The 22,187-nt window shown below is 45.5% G+C and overlaps 1 protein-coding gene across 2 annotated transcripts in view; it reads right to left on the bottom strand.

Annotated features, from left to right (window-relative positions):
- The window catches only part of snx6 (sorting nexin 6), a 47,047-nt gene extending 30,807 nt beyond the window's left edge, over nucleotides 1–16,240 (bottom strand). Inside the window, exons 1-4 of one of the 2 annotated variants that reach the window (XM_055640560.1) lie at nucleotides 16,160–16,240; nucleotides 15,181–15,231; nucleotides 4,710–4,814; nucleotides 863–973 (exon numbers count right to left, since the gene is read on the bottom strand). In XM_055640560.1, coding sequence (XP_055496535.1) covers nucleotides 863–973; nucleotides 4,710–4,814; nucleotides 15,181–15,231; nucleotides 16,160–16,225 — 333 coding nt within the window. In that variant the 5' untranslated portion in view covers nucleotides 16,226–16,240. Of the gene's footprint in view, nucleotides 1–862; nucleotides 974–4,709; nucleotides 4,815–15,180; nucleotides 15,232–15,373; nucleotides 15,475–16,159 lie in introns of those variants that run through there. The other variant, XM_055640561.1, reaches the window with a different exon arrangement.
- Nucleotides 16,241–22,187: the final 5,947 nt, after the last annotated feature.

Genomic DNA, 22,187 nt, shown 5'->3' with positions numbered 1-22,187 from the left:
CATATACACCACAGCTGCCAATTACCCTGGAAGCCTACACATCTTAGGGATATTGGAGGAAATCAGAGGACCCGGAGGAAACCCACACAGTACATGGAGAACATGCAGACTCCACATAGACAATGCCCAAGGTCTGGATCGAACCCGGTCTTTGGCAGTGTGAAATGGATAGTGATCTCAATGCCATTTTGATTGGTATAGTGAGCCACCAAGGCAATGTGCCATAGCTGCTTTTGAGCACCATTATTGGAAAGGCCTGGGCAATTAGTACTGCTGGTTAATGCTAATTCACTGGATGCACCCTATCAAGCACAGTGAGTGCTGATATTGCTGGGGACTACAAGATCGACAGTCTGTTCCATCTGTTGGCAGATTCTATAATTACCTCCAATGGATACAACAGAAGCCACCGTCTCCTCCATTGTGTAGTTGCACAGCTCTCCCCAGCATAGAGATTTCCTTTGACAACTCAATTGTTGCCATGGCACACCCATAATATCATATCCCAGCTCTAATCAGATCAGAGTGGAGATTGCCTGAAACCTGCTGCCAAAGGAGGTGATGGAATAGATACTATAATGGATATGCAGGGAATGAATCACGAGAAGACAGAGATTAGTCTAAATTAGCATCATGTTCGGCACAGACATTGTGTGCTGAAGGGCTTCTCCTGTGCTGTATTGTTCTATGGTCCATCTATGAGTGTTCAGAGTTCAAGCTCAAGAGCCCCATGATGAATTAGTATTCTGCGGGGTAGTGGTAAGTGTCAGCTTTAAACCTGGTTCAGTTCAAACATTAAAAGTCAATAAGGTAAAGAATATTGTTTTGTATTAATCATCTATTTAATTTCAAAAACACTTACCACATAGCCAGCATACTCTTCATTTTCAACAAAAGCATCATGAAGCCAGACAAATTCTTCATGCTGACGAACTACAGAAAATTCATCTTGTTTGAAATTAGGGAGGGTACTCTGCAAGGATACAAGCACACAGCAAGTCACTATTTATCCTTGTACTGTTTTAAAGATAAAAAGGATACTTTGGTAGGTGCTATAAACCTTGAAAGAAATCCTTTACTCTCAGCAAAAAAAGCTGACACGCATAATTGTCAAGAATTTTAATATAACAAACTTGCATTTGTGTTTTATTTTAAAAATATTTAATATTGTGATAAAGGTCAGTAAGTCAGGAATGGGACAAAAACATTTGAAAAGCGATGCTTTCGGAATTTTCTTAAAGCAGGGGCTGGGAGGAGCAAGGAATTAGAGGATGAATGGAATTGTTAACTTTTCAATGGATAAATGGAGGAGATTGGGAGCAATCTTGCATTGGATTATGTCAAATAGATTATATAAATCAGATTTATTTTTAAAGAAAATTTGGCATTCATAAAACCCTTTTGGCAAACCACAACATCCTGGAAATCAAAACATTCTGCAACCAATGGAGTAGTTTTGAAACATAATCACTGTTGCATTTGTAAGAAATCTGAACAAATCAAAGAGAGCAAGTTTCCACAAACAGCAATTTTGTGATGATGATCAGATAACATGTACATATATATCAGATAATGTCCATACATATGAGTTTGATTGATTGGCTCAGTACCAATGATAACTCTCCTGCACTTCTAGTGCCCTGGAATCTTGTCCACATTAGATAATCAATAGTTGGTTTAAGTTTAATCCCAAAAGAAGCACCTTTAAAGTTGTTATATAATGAATTGATGCATCAATCCCGGGAATTGGCCTTGTATCCACAATGTTAAAGAAGTTGTGCCTGGTGATCAGGTATCTAAATAAGACTATAAGGAATTTGAAAATACATGCACCAATGTTGAAATTAATTCACATAACATAAAGAGGTAAATATAGCAAGACAAGGACAGAAGGTAGTCAAAAATGCTGGAGAAATTCAGTGAGTGAGGCAGCATCTATGGAGCGAAGGAAACAGAGAGGTTAGAGTGAGACAGGGGAGTGGAGAAGTTGAGGCGGTTGATGTCCCTCTGGCAGTTCTCCACTCCCCTGTCTCACTCCTCTCCCCCCCCTGAATGTACAGCCCTCCACTCACTCTGCACCAACCAAGACTGCGTGATCAAACCCGCTGTCAAGGGAGGCGCCGTGGTAGTCTGGCGTGTTGATCTCTACAAGGCTGAGGCCACGCGCCAACTATCAGACACCTCCTCCTATTTATCCTTGGACCATGACCCCACAGACGAGCACCATCACTGACCATCCACTCCGGCTCCCTGCCCTCCCAAGCCTCCAACCTCATCGTTCCCCAGCGCCGCACGGCCCGATTTTACCTTTTCCCCAAAATCCACAAACCTGACTGTCTTGGCAGACCCATTGTTTCTGCCTGCTTGTGTCCTACCTGACAATTCCACATACCTCGACTCCATCCTATCCCCCCTGGTTAAATCCCTCCCTACCTATGTCCAAAACACCTCACACGCTCGTCATCGGCTCCAGGACTTCCGTTTTCTAGGCCCCCACTACCTCATCTTCACCATGGAAGTCCAGTCACTCTACACCTCCATCCCCCACCAGGAGGGTCTCAAAGCCCTCCATTTCTTCCTCGACCGGAGAACCAACCAATCCCCGTCTCCTGATACTCTCCTCCGCATAACGGAGCTGGTCCTTACCCTTAATAACTTTTTGTTTGACTCCTCCCATTTCCTCCAAATACAAGGCGTAGCTATCGGCATGCGCATGGGACCTAGCTATGCCTGCCTCTTTGTTGGGTACGTCGAACAAGCGTTGTTCGAGATGTACCATGGCCCTATCCCCGAACTCTACCTCCGCTACATCGACGACTGCATTGGTGCTACCTCCTGCACCCACACACAACTGACAGACTTCAACCATTTCACCACTAACTTCCATCCGGCATTCACCTGGACCATTTCCGACATTTCCCTATCATTACTTGACCTCACTATCTCCATCGTAGGTGATGGACTATGATGGACTACTGACCGACATCCAATATAAACCCACTGACTCCCATGGCTATCTGGACTACACTTCTTCCCACCCTGCTTCCTGTAAGGACTCGATCCCCTACTCCCAATTCCTCCGTCTACGCCACATCTGCACCCAGGATGAGGTGTTCCACACCAGGGCATCGGAGATGTCCTTATTCTTCAGGGAGCTGGGGTTCCCCTCTTCTACCATAGATGAGGCTCTCACCAGGGTCTCTTCTATACCCCGTGACTCTGCTCTCACTCCCCATCCGCCAACTCGTAACAAGGGCAGAGTCCCCCTTGTCCTCACCTTCCAACCTACCAGCCGCCACATACAACAAATAATCCTCCAAATAACTTTCACCACCTCCAACGTGATCCCACCACTTGCCACATTTTCCCATCTCCTCCCCTGTCAGCTTTCCGCAGAGACCGCTCCCTCCGTAACTCCCTGGTCAATTCGCCCCTTCCCACCCAAACTACTCCGGGCACATTCCCCTGCAACCGCAAGAAATACTACACTTGTCGCTTTACCTCCCCCCTTGACTCCATTCAAGGACCAAGCAGTCTTTCCAGGTGCGGCAGAGGTTCACCAGCACCTCCTCCAACCTCATCTATTGCATCCGCTGCTCTAGATCGGTGTCTATTGTCAGCTGCTCTACATCGGTGAGACCAAGCGTAGGCTTGGCGATCGCTTCGCCGAACACCTCTGCTCGGTTCACAAAAACCAACCTGATCTCCCGGTGGCTCAGCACTTCAAGTCCCCCTCCCATTCCGAATCTGACCTTTCTGTCCTGGGCCTCCTCCGTGGCCAGAGTGAGGACCACCGTAAATTGGAGGAGCAGCACCTCATATTTCGCTTAGGCAGTTTGTACCCCAGCGGTATGAACATTGACTTCTCTCATTTCAGGTAGTCCCTACTTTCTCCTCCCCTTCTCAGCTCTCCCTCAGCCCACTGGCTCCACCTACCTCTTCCTTCCTTTCTTCCTCCCCCCCCCCCCCCCCCCCAAACCCCACCCTCACATCAGTCTGAAGAAGGGTTTCGACCCGAAACGTTGCCTATTTCTTTCGATCCACAGATGCTGCCTCACCCGCTGAGTTTCTCCAGCATTTTTGTCTACCTTCCAGCATCTGCAGTTCCTTCTTAAACAAGACAAGGACATGGTTGAATTTTGGTTTAGTTACAGATTAAACACTATATTTTGTGGATAAAAGGGGTAACTAACTTGAATTTTCATTTTCAAGTTGAAGATATACAGTAATTAATTTAAAAGTGGATTGATTTTCTGTTTCTGATTACATACAAAGTGTAACTATTTTGATTTAAACAAAGGTTTGACATTTGTGGATCATAAAGTTATCTTACATAACAAACAAGAATTCTTATCCCAAGGGTGCACATAAACTATAAAATCAAAAATACTTGAAAACGTTTTATAAGGATGCAACATAGCATATCATGATTACATATCCAAATTAAAGTGGCCTCGCTTCAAAAGTGCTTTGTACACAGCAAGTCACTCACCCATGAAATATGTAGCAGTACCTGAAAATTCAGGCACGAAATACAAGTACTGAGAGTTTTTGGTGGAATCAATTGCTGAAGGTAAACATTGAAACTCGGTAGAAAAACATTGAAACTCGGTAGAAAAACATTAAACCTATTGCGTTTAGTACAATTTTAGAAAAAATACAGGTCAGTTAAAGTGCTAATTTTTCATCTTAAATGTTAATCCCTTTACCTTTGTGTGAACTGTAAATTTAACTTTATCTCTTTCACTAAGAGCATCAGAAATGTCAACCTGAAGAGTGCCATCTGTTTGAAGATCCACATTGATTGGTCTAGGCTGAAAGGGGAAAAAATAAAACTAAGCCTCAAAATGTACAAAGAAATTGACATTTTTCAATAAAAATAAAATATGAATTCATACATTTTGGGAATAAAAATGGGGGGAAAAGTACAATTCTTAAATGGTAGTTTTCAAACTAGCATAAGGAAGCATAAGCGAGTTTGGCAAGAGATAAATTAAAATGTCACTAAAAATGTCAAGACAACAATAATGAAAAGGCAAGTATATTATTTTTTAAACTGAGGCATTAAGGAGTCAAAAGCAGGAACTTGGACTTTAACAAGTGGGTAGTGGTATACATGGTTTGGATTCAGCTATTGCAAGAAAGATACAAAAGGAACACAAAATGCAGAACACATTTACTCAGAAACTCTCAAATATGAGGTAATCTAATTAAGTGTTAAGCAAAGTTGGAATTTTATCATTTGATTCAAGTTTATTGAGGTTGAAACACAAAAAACTGCAAAACGTATACTAAAGCAGAAAATGCTGCAAGTACTCAGATCAGGCAGCAATCAGTGGAGACAATTAATGCTCGAGTTCAACGATCTTTCACCAGAACGTTCTTATGAAACTGATCATCAAACTGAAATCTTAACCTTGCCTTTCACTGACTATGCTGCACGGGATGCTGCATATTTCCAGCAATTTTTTTGTTTTAATTTATTATTGCAGAATGACAGGCTCTTAAAGATAGCAGATATGGGGAGAAAGGAGGAACGGGGTACTGATTGGGGATGATCAGCCATGATCACAATGAATGGCTGGTTCGAAGGGCCTACTCTTGCACCTATTGTATATTGACTAATAAAGATCTTCAAAATAACAAATCTAATCATCAATCATGGTGGGGTCATTTCCATTTACTGTTAACAATAATAAAAAAAACAAATTTTACTAATCACAAAAAGGATCAAGGTAGACTGCTTCAAATTTTATTGACCAGGTCCATCTTTTCAGAGGAAAATTATGTAGCTGCTGGAACCACAATGACATATATTAAGGGAGCATCTCTTGAAAACATCCAGTGACTTGGCCTCCATTGCCTTCTGTGGTAGAGAATTCCACAGATTCATAACTCTCTGGGTGAAGAAAGGTTTCCTCATCTCAGTCCTAAATGGCCCACTCCTTATTCTTAAACTGTGACCCCTGGTCCTGGACTCCCCAAACATCGGGAACATTTTTCCTGCATCTGGCCTGTCCAATCCTTTAAGAATTTTATATGTTTCTATAAGGTCTCCTCTCATCCTTCTAAATTCCAGTGAATACAAGCCCAGTCGACCCATTCTTTCAGCATATGTCAGTCCGGGAATTAACCTGGTGAACCTACGCTGCACTCCCTCATTAGCAATAATGTCCTTCCTCGAATTAGGAGACCAAAATAGTACACAATACTCCAGGTGCGGTCTCACCAGGGCCCTGAACAACTGCAGTAGGATCTCCTTGCTCCTAAACTCAAATTCTCTCGAAATGAACAGCAACATGCCATTCAGATAATAATCTTTCTTCACTGCAACCTGCTGTACCTGCATGCCACACATCTACCCACTTGCAGCCTCATAGTGAACTCTCATTGATGTACAAACTTGCACACCCTCAGGTTTTAATATATATTGCACCTCCCCTTTTCAGCACCCCAATCTGACACATTCAGATAATAATTCTACCTTCCTTTGCTCTGTCCCACAGGTTCTCTAAAACCATATACAACAGCTCACAGTCTTGGCCCTACAAGTCCGTGCCACATTATACTGCATCATACCCACCCTCCACATCTGCCCATCCAATTTTTTTTAAATGATACCCAACCTGCAGCCACCACTCATAGAAGCACCCGCTCCTCGCAAAAGAAGTTCTCTCATTTACCCCTAAACTTCTGCCATCCAGCTTTGTGTCATCCAAAGGGAAACTTGGAGATGTCACATTCATCATTTTAAAGACCTTCCCCCCCTCATCTAAATCTAACTTAATATATTATTGTAAACCCAGGCAACATAGTAAATCTGTGGACATCCCAGCACCGAGCCTTGCAGCACCTTGTACAATTTTAACATTACATTCCAGCTTCTATGCTCAATGCTCTGATTTATAAAGGCTAGCATGCCATTCTGAAATAGACCTGTTAATTCCTACTCTTTGCTTCCTGTCTGTCAACAGGTTCTCTATCCATGTCAATACCTTACCCGCAATACCATGTGCTCTAATTTTGCACACTAATCTCTTGTGTGGGACCTTGTCAAAGGCCTTTTGAAAGTCCAGATACACATCCACTGGCTCTCCCTTATCCATTCTACTTGTTACATTCTTTAAAAAAATTCCATCTTAGTCAAGCATAATTTCCCCTTCATAAATCCATGCTGAATTTGACCTATTCGTCACTGCTTTCCAAATGTGCTGCTGTAAAATCTTTAACAATCGACTCAAACATCTTTTCCACTACCGATGCAAGGCTAATTGGTCTATAATTCCCCATTTTCTCTCTCCCTCCTTTCTTAAAAAGTGAGGTTACATTGGCTACCCTTCAATCCACAGGAACTGATCCAGAGGCGAGAGAACATTGGAAAATGATCACCAACGCATCCACGATTTCTAGGGCCACCTCCATGAGCACTCTGGGATGCAGACCATCAGGCCCTGGGGATTTATCTGCCTTCAGTCCCAACAATTTACCTATTTTACCTATTTACCTTGTTGCTTTGCACAACAAGATCGCTAACTAATCCTTCCTCATTACACAATACCCAGTCTAGGATGGCCTATCCTCCAGGCAGTTTGTAAAAAAACCCATTCCATATACATTCCAGGAAATCCTCCTCCTCAGCGCTGCTGCCAATTTGGTTGGCCCAATCTATATGTAGATTAAAGTCACCCATGATAACTGCTGTACCTTTGCTACACGCATCGCTAATTTCCTGCTTGATGCTATCCCCAACCTCCCAACTGCTGCTTGGTGGTCTGTATACAACTCCAACAAGCATTTTCTGCCCTTGGATATTTCACAGTTCTACCCATCCAAGCTAATGTCTCTCCTTGCTATTGCATTAATCTCTTCTTCAACCAGCAATGCCACCCCACCTCTTATTTTCTGCCTATCCTTCCTGAATATCGAATACCCCTGCATGTTTAGCTCCCAGCCTTGATCACCCTGGAGCCATGTCTCTGTAATTCCAACTATATCATATTCCCTAACTACTAACTGCACATTCAATTCATCCATTTTATTACAAATGCTCCTTGCATTAAGGCACAAAGCTTTCAGGTTTGTTTTTCTTATCTCCCTTCTATCTTTTGCTTCTGTCCTCCTTTTATGTCCCTCTGTCTCCTTGCATTGGTTCCCATCCCCCTGCCCTGTTAGTTTAACCGTGATCTTTCCAACACTCTCTTTCCTGTTAATTGCACGCATACGTTTTCATGATGTTGACTCCACCCCCCCACTGTTTAGTTTAAACCCACCCGTGCAAACCTGCCTGCCAGAATGTTGTGCCCCCTTCCAATAAGCGAGTTCGGTATTCCTACTGCGCATGCCCAGGTCAAAGGTCACTATGCAGAAACAGCCCTGGAAAGCAGTGGAGCAGTGAAGCAGTTGACCTTCATTTCTTCTGTTTTTTACCAGCTTTGATTCTTCTAGGTAAGAAAATACTGCTTTAAAACAATGAAATAGTTGTATTTATTGTTCCTTTGTTAAAAGCTAAGATTATTTTTGTCATTTTTATTGCTTTAAGTACATGTTCACCGGGTAGCGCCGTGCGAGGCAGCTTCACCAGCAGTTTGGCTGTCATTTCAACTCTTTTTGTTTTTTTAGTATGTCTCAATGTATGTGTTAACGTCCCTCCGTATGTTTTTATATGGGGGTGGTGGGGGGGGGAACCGTTTCCAGTCACTTACCTCGGCGCAATGCGACTTTTCTCCTAGTCGCATTTTCGCCCTCCCTCGCGGCCTAACAACTTGGATTGGAGCGGCCTTTCCCGGAGATGGCCCAGAGCAATAGACGCGGCGCGGACTTCCATCGTGGAGCCAGAAGAAAGGCTCCAACCGCTGGCCTGCTGACTTTAACATCGTGAAGCCGCGGTCTGCGGAGCTTCTAGCCGCAGGCGTGGAGTGGACTTTACCATCCCGGAGCCTGGGATCCCTTGCCGGGGATCGCCGGAGAAGAGCTACGACTGCTGGCCTGCCTGTGGCCTATAACATCGAGATGCCGTGGTCTCCAATAAGAAAGTGGCCGATTCGGGTACTCCAAGTCGTGCTGTGTTTACATCTGTCCCGACATTGGAGCTTCGATCATCCCCACGAGAGGGCTTGTACATCGGGCCATCCATAGCGGCGACTGCGGAGGATCAAGGCCCCAAACACAGATGAACAAAAAGAGGAAGACTGACTGAACTCTATTACCTTCCATCACAGTGATCACTGTGGTGGATGTTAATGTTAAGTTCTATCGTTCTTTTAATTGTATGGCTGCATGGTAACTCAAATATCATTGTACCTTAATTGGTGCAAGTGACAATAAATGTGAATGTGAATCTGAATCTTTATTATGCTTCAGTGAGTGAGCGAGAGATTGTGTTCGCCCATGATCGGTGTCAGGCCCGGGTCTGTTGAGTTGCTGCTGGGCCATCCCCGCCCCTCCAGGGTGACCAGAGGTGTCGGGCCGGGCTTACAGCCAGCGCGGGGAGAAGGCTAAGTTGCTGCAGCGCTTTGTGTGTATGGCTGGTGCTCGGCTTTCGCTGGCGCCAGGGGGGTTGGCCGCTGGCGGTCCCCGGCCCGTTGGGGAGCGGGGTTGGGCTGGAGTTAGCACTTCTTCTCCGCGCTGGCTGTGGGCCTGGGTGTCGTCGGTCCGGGGCTGTTGGTTGGCCGAGCGGGAGTTGAGCTGAGGTTGGCTGAAGAATTCCATTGCCTTGAAATTAGCAGAATAGTGAAAGGCAATGGGATTCTTCAGCCAACCCCCACACAACTCTCGCCGGGCCAACCGACAGCCCCGGACCGACGACACCTGCGGCCCCAGGCCCGCAGCCAGCGTGGAGAAGAAGCACTACTCAGCCCAACCCCTCTCCCCAACGGGCCGGGGGCCTCCAGCAGCCTTGGACCTGGACCTGGACCCCCCGGCGCCGCCGAAAGCCGAGCACCAGCCATACACATAAAGCTGGAAAAAACGGAAGAAATTATGGTCCACTGCTTCAGAGATGTTTATGCATTGACCTTTGACCTCGGCATGTGCAGTTGGAATACCGAACTCACTTATTAAGGTGAAACCCGTCCCTTTTGTACAGGTCACTCCTGCTCCAGAAGAGATTCCAGTGATCTAGAAATCTAAATCCCTGCCCCAACTCCTCAGCCACACATTCAGATTCCCTATCTCCCTGTTTCTACCCTCACTAGTACAAGGTACTGGAAGCAACCCAGAGATAACCACCCTTGAAGTTCTGCTTTTCAGCCTCCTACCTAGTTCTCTATACTCACGTTGCAGAACCTCCTTCCTCTTCTTACCCACGTCATTTGTGCCTACATGCACAACTACTTCTGGCTGTTCACCTTCCCTCACGAGGATGTTCTTAAGTCGGTCTGAGACATCTTGGACCCTGGCACCAGGGAGGCAACACACCTTCCTCAAGTCTCGCCTGTAGCCACAGAATCTCCTGCCCGCACCTCTGATAATGGAGTCTCCCACTGCTATGGCTCTGCCTGATGTCGGTCTCGCCGGTCGAGCCTCAGCGGCAGGTTGTGAAGAAGGGTTTCGGCCCGAAAATGTTGCCCATTTCCTTTGCTCCATAGATGCTGCTTGCACCCGCTGAGTTTCTCCAGCATTTTTGTGTACCTTCGATTTTCCAGCATCTGCAGTTCCTTCTTGAACACTGAGTCACAGACCTGTCCGCCACTAGGACTAGAAGCGTTGTCTGCCCCGACAGCTCCCAAGCGGTGTCTGCCCCGACAGCTCCCAAGAGGGTGTACCTGTTTCAAGAGGTACTTCCACCGAGGTCTCCTGCACTAGTTTCAGCCCCTTCCTTTCCGTCTGACTGTTGCTCCTCTTGTAATCTTGGGAGAGACGACCTGACTGTAGGTCCTGTCCAGGAAATTTTCGTCTTCCCGGATGGACCGCAGGTCATCCACCTGCCGCTCCAGTTCTCTAACTCAGTCCATGAGGAGCTGCATCTGGACACAGCTTCCACAGGTGTAGTGGTCAGTGACACCAGCGGTGCCCCTGTCTTCCCACATCCTGCACTGCAGTAATATTCCTACCATCACGCCATTAAGTTTAAATATCTAAATTAAATTAAACACACAACCGAATAAATGTAGCCTCCTCGCCTCAGACTCTTAAGCCAAAGACTCACACTTTACCTCCCAAGGCACTTCACCTCAACAAGACAGCTCACAAAGAAGTCGGATGGGAGATCGGGACTACACCTTTAGCTTATCAGAGGCCCGTTAGGGAAAGGTTAGGCAGGCAAGGAGTGCAAGAGACTGAAGGGTGATCCTTTAGAGTTGAATAAAATCATGAGGGAATAGATAGGGTGAATGCAGATTATTTTACCCAGGATAGGGGAATCAAGAACTAGAGAACATAGGTTCAAGGTAAGGACATGATTTCATAGGAACCTGAAGGGCAACTTTCTCACTAAGAGAGGGGTGGGTATATGGAATTAGGTCATATAACAATATTTAAAAGACACTTGCGCAGGTACATGGATGGGAAAGGATTAGAGGAATATGGGGCAAACTTGGGCAAATGGGAACAGCTTAGATAGGCATTTTTGGCTGCAGGAATGAGTTGGGTCAAAAGGCCTAATTTCCGTTAGTTTATGACTGCCTCTAAAGAAAGAGTATGCAAGCTATATTCACAAGCAGTCATGTTTTTCCCAAATGGCATAAAACACGTCTAGATCTAGTGTCAGTCAAAAAGTTCAAGTGATGATTAGTAAAGAAGCAATTACCATATTTCTCAGCAATGAAGACGCACCCCCATTTTGAGTTGCTAAATTTTGAAAAAAGGCTGGCGGAACAGGATCAAGGTTTGGTTTAGCCAGTAGAAAGGAAGATGTGAGCAATCGCTACGAGAGTGGCATTGCTCGGCCAACTGCACTCCAGCAGACGACCACTGTCCCTGCTGCCCCAGCGGAAAGCTGCTCCGTCTTCCCACCCTGGGGACTGGACCAGAGTCCTGGTAGAATGTCGCCATCAGCGAAGTGTTTGCAAGGGTGACACTGGACCTAGCCACCCAACCAGAGAATGTAAATCAGCTGCCAGCAATGAGGGATAGACTTAGCTATCGTTCTTGATGTTGCTGTACTGAGGGATAGCCAAGTCTATCTTTCTTGGCTAACAATCTAATCTTCGGCCTCCAAGACGCAGGTAAATTTTCAGGCCTTATTTTGGGGTAAAAATAGCGTCTTCATTGCCTGGAAATACGGTATCTTTTTATTGAGCGCCTTATTCACACAGACTTTTGCTAAAGACCAGTATCTATTAACAACTGATGTTAATAATCAGCATCACTGCATTGGGAAAGCATCCCATCACGTACAAAATCCAAGTTCTCATCAAAAATAGTTACAAAGGAACAATTCATATTTTAGAGGTTAAGGAAATAACAAAATCAAGATACATCAATAAATAAACTACAGAGAAACAGGATAGTTTTGATTTTGATTATTATTCTACAGAAAATGACTGCTCCACCATCACATCATCTGAATTATTAGACCTTTGGATTTAACTTTTCTTTAGAATTTTTCAGGCATGAATCACTCCTTGCATTAATGCCTCCTGAAACCTCAACTTTAATTAGCAATTTATGTATTCAACGTAATATACCAAACCTTCATAAAAATGTTTTGTCTCCTTGTTTACTTTCAAAATTATGTTTTTCACCAATTGGTTGATCTGCTTCCTCAGAACTGAGGCCATACTTAAAAAAGCCAGCTGTGAAGAACTATGACTCAAAAGCTATTTATTTAATACAATAAGATCTAGACATTAATTTTCTTTCAAGGCTGAATAACCATGCTTTTCTAACTTTCAATTCATTCTCAACAAGAAATCAAAATTCCATCTCTTTTTGTAACACCATCGGCCTATGAAATTTGGTTAAACCTTCAGTGATTAAACCCAAAATCAAAGATTAACTAAAGCATTAAACATGACTTATTTCAGACAGCTTCAACACTAATTTGAAACTATAACCAAACATCAAATATATATTTTTGCATATCTTTCATTAATTTATTCTATATCTCTCTACGACACTGGCTACATCTCGTTTCCCTTTCCCCTGACTAGTCTGAAGGAGGATCTCAACCCGAAACACCGCCCATTCCTTCTCTCCAGAGATGCTGCCTGTCCTGCTGAGATACTCCAGCAGTTTGTGTCTATCAAATATTCACTGCTTACTGCTGAACAATGGATTATGTTAATTAACATTTGCTGTTATGTTTTTACATTATTTCCTTTATCACGTTTGACTTCTGGCTTTGACTTCAGAAATCTTTAGGCTGAAAAAATACTGAAGAACTCTATTAGATTTCAGCATGAGCCAGATATAATAATCCAGAAAACAATCACAAAACTTATTGTCACTTGACACATTCTTGCCAGTATGTTTTGACCACCTAGGAAACACTAGCATGTTTTTTGTATTGATATATAGTAACAATGTCATCAGGAAAACCAAATGGCCAATTCAACACAAAACTTCTAAATGTCACCTGATTTTGCATACTGCACATCTATTCATGTTGGGCAAATTCAATGTCATTATTTTCTTTTTAATCAGAATTGTGTCAAACCTTCCATGCATATTGCCAAACCAGATCATCCGAAAACATTTTGTTAATTGAAAAACACAGCAGTTAATTTACATTCTCTAAACTTACACAAAAGGCAACAACTAGATTATGTTTTCAGCATTAGTCAAGTTGAAAATAATAGTCACAGGTAATAACCCACCTACTCAAATTTGGCATAGTTATGATATTTTAATCGAAAGGATGATTATAAACACATATTAACATCTCATCTAAAAACCATTACTCACCCAGATGTTTTCACCTTTCTAATAGGAAACTAGAGTACAAAACTTTCTGATGCAGAAGTGAAAATCCTAACAACTGAGTAACAGCTGACACTGGATGTGCAAATATTTTTTTGTTTATCCTTTGATGGTTACATCCGAGCCAGTTTGAAACAAGTTTAAGTTCTGTACTATAAGAGTTGAGCCCCTGTACCTCCGATTTAGAGAAGGGAATTAAATATAACATCTCCAAATTAGCGTATGACACAAAGCAGTGTGGCAATGTGCGCTGCAAGGAGGATGCTAGGAGGCTACATGATGACTTGGAAAGATTCGGTGAGTGGGGAGATGCTTGGCAGTTGCAGTATAATGTGGATAAATGTGAGGTTATCCACTTTGGTGCCAAGAACAAGGCGGCAGATTATTATCTGAATGATTTAGATTAGGAAAAGGAGAGGTGCAACGAGACTTGGGTGTGCTTTACATCATCAGTCACTGAAAGTAAGCATGAAGGTACAGCAGGCAGTGAAGAAAGCTAATGACAAGTTGGCCTTCATTGTGAGAGAATTTAAGTTTAGGAGCAAGGAGGTCTTACTGCAGTTGTACAGGGCCCTGGTGAGACTGCACCTGGAGTATTGTGTGCAATTTTGGTCTCCTAAATTGAGGAAGGACATTATCGAAGGACATTAAGAACAGGGGGTAGGCCATTTAGAACTGTGATGAGGAGATACTTTTCACCCAGAGAGTTGTGAATTTGTGGAATTCTCTGGCACAGAAGGCAGTGAGTGGAGGCCAATTCATTGGATGTTTTCAAGAGAGAGTTAGATTTAGCTCTTGGGGCTAAAGGGATCAAGGGATATGGGGAAAAAGCAGGAAGCAGGGGTACTGATTTTAGATGATCAGCCGAATGGCCTGCTCGTACACCTATTCTTCTATTTCTATGTTTAACTCTGTTTTCTCCTTCCAAAATAACACATGTTCTAAAGGCAAGGAAAATAGTGCAGCTTACATATAACTTTCTCGATTCTTCATTCAAGTAGTACACAGAACTGGCATTAATTTCTTTCAACAATAATTTATCATAAACCAATGTCTTCAAGATTTGATAGCTATACCTAAATTCTAACAAATAACATGAAATGCATCATGAGGCACCAATCAATATCAAAACAAACAGAAACATGCATAACATGTAATCTTGTTTAAATAGGAAATAATTCGTGCACAGGCGCAATTAGCAGGGGGGCATGTTCACCTATCGAGGTGGCAGCTACGACGGGGTGAAGGTGATTTTTTCCCCTAAGGCCCGATCGAGGGCCCAGGTCCGGGGAGCCAGGACCGAGAACGGAATAAACTTACTCCTCTGTCTTCTTCTGAAAGAAAATCGGGGCCATCGTCCAAATCTTCCTGCTAAATGAATGAAATACAAAATGTCATTGCACAAATTAACACCGACGTCTGCAGCCGAGATGGTGGCGGCGGCGGCGGCTCAGAACAAAAGTGAAAAGCAAGTGTAGGAAACCGTAAATGGGACAAAATCCATGACACCCACCATCATGGCTGCGCAGGCGAGCCGGAGTCACGTGACGCGCAGGGAAGCCCGTGACGCAACAAAGAGGGAGGAGGAAGTGGCTCCTGGGCGCGTCATAGGGTGCACGAGCCTTGTGTACACGCCCCCGCAGTGCACGAGCCTTGTGTACACGGCCCCCCGCAGTGCACGAGCCTTGTGTACACGGCCCCCGCAGTGCACGAGCCTTGTGTACACGGCATACAGGCACCAGGGGCGCGCGCGCGCTCACCCGCCTCACTTCTTCACTCGTGTTGCAGAACTTCGTGGGTCGATACAAAAAGCTGGAGTAACTCAGCGGGACAGGCAGCATCTCTGGAGAGAAGGAATGAGGCAGCATCTCTGGGGAGAAGGAATGGGTGACGTTTCGCTTCGTTGTTTCCTTCTCTCCAGAGATGCTGCCCTGCCCGCTGAGTTACTCCAGCTTTTTGTGTGTATCTTCAATCGCTCCGGCTTGAAACTAAACGGATGAAGGCATGTTCGGTTGAGGGGACATTTAAAATGTTAAAGATGTGTGATATTGTAAGGACTGGTAGATCTTTGATAAGCCGGTGATTCGGCATTATGACTCACCCCCCCACCAGTCACACACCCTGCTTCACACACTCCCTCTATCACACAGGGCCCTGAGTCACACTGTCCTTTGGCCCAACTCGTCCCTGCCGACCGCGATGTCCCATCTAAACTCGTACCGCGTTTGACACGACATACCCCTCTGAACCTTTCCCGTACTTGTCCAAGTGTGTTCTAAATGTTATTTATATTGCCTACCTTAACCACCTTTGGTTTAAAAAAAACCCACAACCTGCTGGAATAACTCAGCGGGCCAGTGAGCATCTCTGGTGGGCATTGATTGATTAGTAGGACTGGGTGTTACAATCCTTAAGATTTCACTACAATTGACATTCTTGGTTATGACCACTAGGTGAATTTGCTAACAATCAGACACATCTTCAGTTGTGTACAAAGATTATAAAGGTGCTCCTCTATAATCTTTGGTTGTGTACCTCAACGTCACTGGGAGTTTCAGCCTTTTATCACAAGACACTCTCAGTCGAGGTAGGCCCACCGCAGGGTGATCAGCCCTGGGTGTGTGTCTTATGGTTAGCCTCTAGATGGTCACATGGCAGCCCAGACAGCATCTTTCCTCTTCAGCCACAGCCAGTGACTGCTCCGTTCGGCGGCATTGGCAAGTTCTTTTATTGCCCACCTTTGTGCCTGCCCTTTGACTCCTACTTCCCTCAGGAGCCTTGCGGTGGAACTGGCTACAAAGCCCCTGCAGTCCACCTCCGCTGGACACACCCGTACCCTTCAACGTTAAGGGTCGGGAATTTTAACAAACTGTGTGGAGAGAGCGGGATGCGGGACAAAGTGACAGGTGGGTACAGGCGTTCATTGGCAATTGAAATGTAGAAACAAGGAACTGCAGAAGCTTGTTTACAAAACATCGATCATCATTGAAAACATCAACGATAACGGTGCCTTACAATGCTATGTACGTCAGTGATCGCGACTTCTACTGAAGTGTGGATGGCCGTTGGCTCGCTAGAAGCTCATCCGCCCTTTAGCAGGTCTTGTTTTTGATCCTGCTGGGGGTCCACAGTCCCCTCCTCACCTGGCAAACCAGGTGGGGGAGACGGTTTAGTCGCTGATTATCCAACCATGGAGCAGGTAGCACGGGATTACATGGTACCCGAGGCGGGGGGATCTCCCCCAGATCTGACTCGGGTACAAAACATAGAAACATATAAAAATAGGTGCAGGAGTAGGTCATTCAGCCCTTCGAGCCAGCACCGCCATTCAATATGATCATGGCTGATCATCTAAAATCAGTACCTCGTTCCTGCTTTTTCCACATATCCCTTAAGTCCTTGTGCAGGAAAGAACTACAGATGCTGGTTTAAATCAAAGGTAGACACAAAATGCTGGAGTAACTCAGCGGGACAGGCAGCATCTGTGAAGAGAAGGAATGGTTGATGTTTAGGGTCGAGACACTTCTTCAGACTGAAGTAGACCATATCCCCTAATTCCTTTAGCTCAAAGAGCAAAATCTAACTCTCTCCCGAAAACATTCAGTGAATTGGCCTCCACTGCCTTCAGAGAATTCCACAGATTCACAATTCTCTGGATGAAAAGGTTTTTCCTCATCTCAGTCCTAAATGGCCTGCCTTCCTCTTATTCTTAAACTGTGACCCCTGGTTCTGGACACCCCCAACACTGGGAACATTTTTCCTGCATCTCACCTGTCCAATCCTTTAAATATGTTATGTGTAAAAAGAAACTGCAGATGCTGATTTAAACCGAAGATAGCACAAAAAACCGGAGTAACTCAGCGGGACAGACAGCATATTCTGGAGAGAAGGAATGGGTATGTTTTGGGTCGAGACGTCTGAAGAAGGATCTCGACCCGAAATGTCAACCATTCCTTCTTTAAGAATGTTATATGTTTCAATAAGATCTCCTCTCATCCTTCTAAATTCCAGTGAATACAAGCCCAGTCGATCCATTCTTTCATCATATGTCAATCCCACCATCCTGGGAATTAACCTGGTGAACCTATGCTGCAGTCCCTCAATAGCAATAATGACCTTCCTCAAATTAGGAGACGAAAATTGCACACAATACTCCAGGTGCAGTCTCACCAGGGTCCTTTACAACTGCAGTAGGACCCCCTTACTCCTAAATTCAAATCCTCTCACAATCCTCTTCACTGCCTGCTGTACCGGCATGCTTACTTTCAGTGACTGATGTACAAGCACATGTTGTACATCCCCTTTTCATAATCTGACACCATTCAGATAATAATCTGCCTTCCTGTTCTTGCCACCAAAGTGGATAACCTCACATTTATCCACATTATACTGCATCTACCATGCATCTGCCCACTCACCCTACCTATCCAAGTCACCCTGCAGCCTCATAGCATCCTCTTCGCAGCTCACACTGCCATCAGCTTTGTGTAATCTACAAACTTGGAGATGTCACATTTAATTCCCTCGTCTAAATCGTTAATATATATTGTAAATAACGGGTCAAACGAAATTCTGTGCCTTGCAGTCATAACATAGAATAAAATAACAAAACACACAATAAACACAGATTTAATATCCACCACAGTGAGTCAACCAGGCCCTCCTCGCTTTGATGTGAGTGTATCTCCGTCTGCTCTGAGGCCTAATGGCGGAGCTGGCGGCCTCCAACTGGGACCGAACTCGAGGCTCCGGAGGCAGAGCCAGCCAGGACTTACCAGTGCGAGGCTGGCCGACTTCGGGGCTGTGGCGGCGTTCTGGCATTGGCGAACCCGACTTCGGAGGCTCGGCCACGAGCCAGTGGACGACATCGTCAGGAGCTCGCAGGTCACAGGTTGGTGATCTGTTCTCCGGAGCTCCCGTGGTAACAGCTTCATCCGCTGGACTGGAGGACGGCAGCTTCGGCAATTCGAACTGGCGCATTCGTGGAGCACGGCTGAGCTGCGGGACTTACTTACCATCACCAGTGGGGTCACAACATCGGAGGCCTGGATCGCCTCAGCGCAGAGGAAGAACAAGGAGGGAAGAGACAAAGACTTTAAGACTTTTGCCTTCCATCACAGTGAGGAGGTGCCTGGTGAACTCACTGTGGTGGATGTTAAATTTGTGTTTATTGTGTGTTTTGTTATTTTATTAAATGTATGACTGCAAGGCAACAAAATTTATGACAACAAAGGATACTTTGAATGAAGGATATTTTGACTTCCCAAAATGCAACATCTCACATATCTAAATTAAATTCCATTAGCTATTTCTTAGCCTACTTGTCCAGCAGATCTAGATCCAACTATAATTCTTGATAACCATCTTCACTGTCTATGATATTTTAGTGTCATTTTGATTATCCTTATGTACGAAACATTGAGAAATAGTGTGCAGTTACAGCAAGCAATTGGTTAATTGGTGTGTTGGGCTTGTTTAGTTTATTATTGTCAAGAGCACCAAGACATAGTGAAAAGCTTATTCTGCATGTTATCCAGGCAAATCATATTATACATGAGTACAATCATGCAAAAGTAAAAGAGTGAAACGATGGAAGATTTTCCTTTTTTGGAACAGCATTCAAAGAATTTCAATGTTCCGGTGCCATCTTGCAACTTTCAGGTCTCAAGTCTCTGTGGACCAATCTTATTCCAGGGAAATATACCATTTCTTATTTTCCCACTTTAAGGCTTGGTGTCCTGGCAGCACTGGATTGATGATGTAGGGACTGGCCTGGCTCAATGTTATGCTGTCTGTTCCTTTCACTGCCACACTATTCTGCTGCTGAAGGGTGCACTGATATTGCTTGGTCATCCAACTGCTGTAGCCTCCAGCAGCTGTCTCCACTAACAGCATAACCTGTGAACACAGCAACTGCTCCATCTGTCACCTCCTGCAGCTGACCCTCCTCTTCCATGTGACGCCGAGATTGCCGTGTCCTGCTTCCCGAACTCACCACAAAACTTAAGGGCGCTTTCCAAGGGCATGGGAGATGAGAGCAGACTTTTCACAGCCACCAACTTTACCCTTCATCTTCCACCGCCACTATCTTGAGATCAAATGAAAGTTTCTTACTGAAATTATACAGGGTCCTGATGAGACTTCACCTGGAATACTCTGTGCCTTTCAGCTCTCCCTAACCAAAGAAAGATAGATTTATGATCAGAGAAAAAGCAATGAAGGTTCACCAAGATTTAATCGATAATCTTGAAGTAGCCTTCTTCCTGAAATGTCTATACAGAGAATTGCACATCTGAGGATTTGACTTGATGTGCTCTTTTGAGGAATGGTTTACTCCTGCCTCGGCAATATCAGCCTGAAATGACTTTGAACCATAACAATGAAAGACTGAACTTATGTTGAAACCGATAGACTGACTATGTTGATCAGGTTTCACCAGTTTAGATTACGTGAAATGCCAGAACTGCATGATCATCTGTGTTGCAAGAAGTTCACTGCAGTCAATTCCAAGTAATTGGTTCTGAGATAGTAAACATGCTTCCATTTATATATAGTGCGTGGGCTTATTTTTCAGACATACGTATAAACAAGACTAAGTGGGACCTGTTGAGTCCGAGCTACACACGAGACGTCTGGTCCCCCAACGCAATATTCCACCTCTCCCCCAATTCCAATATTGCTGGCCAGTGGGGGGGGGGGGGGGGGGGGGGTGGGGGGGGGGGGGGGGGGGGGGGGGGGGGGGGGGGGGGGGGGGGGGTAGGGGGGGGGGGGGGGGGGGGGGGGGGGGGGGGGGCTTTCTGGAGTGCTAGCATGGGTGTTGTGGGCCAAAGGGACTGGTTTCCAGAGGGCTAGTATGGACATTGTGGGCACACACACACACACGCGCACACACACACACACACACGCACGCACACTCACACATACACATTCACAAGCACACACACACACACACTCACACACACATACACTCACACACACGCTCACAAGCACACCCACAGCCACTCACACACACGCACACCATATATATGGCAGTAAACTTTCAAGAGTCAAGAGAGAGTCAAGAGTCAAGAGTCAATTTAATTGTCATTTGGACCCCTAGAGGTCCAAACGAAATGCCGTTTCTGCAGCCATACATTACACACAAATAGACCCAGACACAACATAATTACATTTTACATAAACATCCATCACATAGCTGTGATGGAAGGCCAAAAAAAACTTATCTCTCCACTGCACTCTCCCCCCCCCGATGTCAGAGTCAAAGTCAAAGCCCCCGGCTGGCGATGGCGATTGTCCCGCGGCCATTGAAGCCACGCCGGGTGGTGCGAGGTCGCACACCGGGTCTTGATGTTGGAGCCCCCGGTGTGCGCTCGTAAAGTCCCGCAGCCGTTCCAGCCGCGCGGGGCAATGGTGTTAGGCCCCGCTCCAGGAGCTCTTCGACCCCGCAACTCGGGCGGGAGAATTCGCCGTTGCAGGAGCCCCGAAAAGCGGTCTCTCTCCAGGGATCCGCGGGCTCCCGGCGCCGCTGTCCGCAGACCCGCAGCAGCAGCCTCCGACTCAGCAGCAGCCTCCGACTCAGCAGCAGCAGCAGCAGCAGCAGCAGCAGCAGCGCAGCAGCAGCAGCAGCGCTCCTCCACCGCTCCAACCGCTCCGGACTCGGCCAGCCCCGCGACGGCGACGGTGAGTAGCACCTGAGTCCCCGGCTTCCTCCTGTTGGAGGCCGCTCCTCGTTGCGGCCTCAACGACAACGGAAACCCGACGAGAAAAGGTCGGGTCTCCAGTGCAGGGAGAGATTTAAAAAGTTTCCCCCCCCCCCCCCCCACCCACCCCCCCCACCCCTCCCACACACACACCCCAACAAAAAATAAATAACAAAAACTACATTAAAACACAGACAGAAAATAATAAAAACGCGGACAGACTGCAGAGGCCGCTGCTGGCCAGAGCAGTTCTTGAATACTCCCATGGCTGAGCGCGGCCTCTCCACTTTGGGGCTGCCGCAGTGAGCGGCACTTCCGCAATCAGCGTGACCTCTGCACTTACCGGAAATTACAGAATCAGCTCGACCTCTGCACTCACCGGAAATTACGCAATCAGCGCGACCTGTCCCCTAAGTGGAAGTCACAAAATGAGCGGGACTTTTGAATCAAACACAATCGGACCTAATAAAGCATTTATTCCTTCCAAACACAGTCGAACCTAATAAAGAATTGTAGTTTCAAACACAGGCAGGGCAGCAGGGCAAACAACTCATGGCATTGTCATTAAGGGCTAACACATCATTTATTGCAAGTACATTGCAGACTCATAGTTCCGTTGATTCACAG

The sequence above is a fragment of the Leucoraja erinacea genome, chromosome 9, assembly GCF_028641065.1.
Source record: "Leucoraja erinacea ecotype New England chromosome 9, Leri_hhj_1, whole genome shotgun sequence".
In the NCBI taxonomy this organism is placed as follows: domain Eukaryota; kingdom Metazoa; phylum Chordata; class Chondrichthyes; order Rajiformes; family Rajidae; genus Leucoraja; species Leucoraja erinaceus.
Note: the sequence above shows the minus strand (reverse complement) of the source record. Positions and strands in the feature narration are given on the sequence as shown.